General features: G+C 49.8%; 1 protein-coding gene across 2 annotated transcripts in view; it reads right to left on the bottom strand.

The window, feature by feature from the left end:
• The window catches only part of epc2 (enhancer of polycomb homolog 2 (Drosophila)), a 14565-nt gene that overhangs the window by 2292 nt on the left and 9773 nt on the right, over positions 1-2500 (bottom strand). The window contains exons 9-13 of one of the 2 annotated variants that reach the window (XM_034562249.1): positions 1446-1582; positions 1116-1363; positions 877-1001; positions 507-678; positions 98-362 (exon numbers count right to left, since the gene is read on the bottom strand). In XM_034562249.1, the coding sequence (XP_034418140.1) occupies positions 98-362; positions 507-678; positions 877-1001; positions 1116-1363; positions 1446-1582 (947 nt within the window). The remainder of the gene's footprint in view (positions 1-97; positions 363-506; positions 679-876; positions 1002-1115; positions 1364-1445; positions 1583-2500) is intronic. The other variant, XM_034562250.1, reaches the window with a different exon arrangement.

The following is a 2500-nucleotide window of genomic DNA, read 5'->3' as shown; positions in this document are numbered from 1 at the left end:
TACAGGTGTGTGCAGTAAAGGTGTGTGTTGTACAGGTGTGTGCAGTAAAGGTGTGTGTCGTACAGGTGTGTGTCGTACAGGTGTCGGAGGCGTTTACCTGGCGGTGGAGACTTTGGGTGCTCGGTCGAGGCTGGCAGTGGCGGCAGCAGCAGCAGCAGCAGCGAGCTTTAAGGCAGACGTTGGGGGGACGGAGGGTCGAGCAGTGTGTTGGTGAGTCAAGGAGACGGATCCCAATTGGTTCCTCTGGTTAGGAAGGGACTGGGGGGAGGAGGAGGAGGAGGAGGAGGAGGAGGAGGACCCCCGAGCTGAAAGCCCTAACCGGCTGAGAGACGAGGAGGAAGAGTACGGAGGCCTGGAGGGACCTGAGGAAGAGTTCATCGTCATCAAAGTCGTAAAACAAGGCGCTACATGAACGATATGAATATCTTGGTAAGCATTCAACACAGATGCTCGTCTGAGGATCAGATCTCACCCTCGTGTGTGTTCCACAGTCATGAAGGCCTCACCTGAAGGATGGAGGACCCCGTTGGCCTTGTAGGGTTTGTTCTCAGTGGTGACGTGACCTCGAGGAGGAGGAGGAGGAGGAGGAGGAGGAGCAGCGCTGATCACGGCCGAGGCTGCGAACTGAGCGCTGGCCGAGTCCAACGTCTTTGAACTGGACTCACTGGACTTGGTGGACTACAGAGAGACCAGGACAGGGTGTCAGAGAACCAGACTCAAACTACCAATCATATATTCATGTATATAAATAAATAAATAACCTACTATTACTACAACTGTGTGTCTATATAAAATGTGTTATTATTTATATATATATATATATATATATATATATATATATATATATATATATATATATATATATATATATATTACCTGTGTTCCGCAGGGTGCTGGGTGTCTATATAAAACTGGGTTCTGCAGCTTCTCCAGCTGTTGCTTCTGCATCTGGATGAGCTGCCTCTGGTGGATGTGGTACTGCTCCTCTGTGATGCCCCCTGCTGGCCCACAGGGAGAAGACATGTTACAACACATGGAGCAGGTGGTCCACCCGGGGAGCTGAACCCGGGTCAGGCACTTGGACTCGATTCCTCCAGTCTGGCCTCAAAGCTCACCTGAGTTATTGCGAGGTGAAAGGCAACAGGTGACTCTGTTGTCCTCCAGAGAGGACTCTGTGGTCCTCGTGCCGCCCTCCCTCGGGCCCTGAACCGGTCTGGGTCTGAAACAGAACCTCCTCAGGGTCTGGATGTTGCTCAGGACTTCAGTCAGGGAGGCGGCGGTGGCTCCTGAGGTCAGGGGGGGTTTCTGGTCCAGCTGCTTCAGTACCGGATCCAGAACCGAGGAGGCTCGGTCCAGGAGGATCCTGATCGGGGAGAGACGGAGAGAGGGCTTCAGCTTCACTGATGCAGACTGACGAGTGGGAGGGGTCAGGGGGTGGGGCCTACCTGCCCCCCCGTCCTATCCGGCGGCGGCTCAGTCCCGTCCAATGAGGAGGCAGAATCAGCTCAGCCAGAGAGTGACGGACACACGGAGGGAGCTGGAGGAGCGCCGGGTCGACTCCACCCGCCTGCTTCGTCCCCGGCTGCAGAAACAAGCCAACACAAACACTTGATGAGGTTCTGAGAAGAAATATAGAGCATTATTGATCAGTATTGATCAGAACAGTGTTGATCAGAACAGTGTTGATCAGTATTGATCAGGTTCACGTCTCCGAGTCACAAAGTAAAACAGACGACGCAACAACACCAATAGCTAGTACCAGGAGTATTACTACCAGGAGTATTACTAGCAGGAGTATTACTACCAGGAGTATTACTAGCAGGAGTATTACTACCAGGAGTATTACTAGCAGGAGTATTACTAGCAGGAGTAGTACTAGCAGCAGTATTACTAGCAAGAGTAGTACTAGCAGGAGTAGTACTAGCAGCAGTATTACTAGCAGGAGTAGTACTAGCAGGAGTAGTACTAGCAGCAGTATTACTAGCAGCAGTATTACTAGCAGGAGTATTACTAGCAGGAGTATTACTAGCAGCAGTAGTACTAGCAGCAGTAGTACTAGCAGGAGTATTACTAGCAGGAGTATTACTAGCAGCAGTATTACTAGCAGGAGTATTACTAGCAGGAGTAGTACTAGCAGGAGTATTACTAGCAGGAGTATTACTAGCAGCAGTATTACTAGCAGGAGTATTACTAGCAGGAGTATTACTAGCAGGAGTAGTACTAGCAGGAGTATTACTAGCAGGAGTATTACTAGCAGCAGTAGTACTAGCAGGAGTATTACTAGCAGGAGTAGTACTAGCAGCAGTATTACTAGCAGGAGTATTACTAGCAGGAGTATTACTAGCAGGAGTATTACTAGCAGGAGTATTACTAGCAGCAGTAGTACTAGCAGGAGTATTACTAGCAGGAGTATTACTAGCAGGAGTATTACTAGCAGCAGTAGTACTAGCAGGAGTATTACTAGCAGGAGTAGTACTAGCAGGAGTATTACTACCAGGAG

This window comes from Cyclopterus lumpus, chromosome 21, assembly GCF_009769545.1.
Source record: "Cyclopterus lumpus isolate fCycLum1 chromosome 21, fCycLum1.pri, whole genome shotgun sequence".
Lineage (NCBI taxonomy): Eukaryota > Metazoa > Chordata > Actinopteri > Perciformes > Cyclopteridae > Cyclopterus > Cyclopterus lumpus.
The sequence above is the reverse complement of the archived record's forward strand: the minus strand, read 5'-3'. Positions and strand labels throughout refer to the sequence as shown.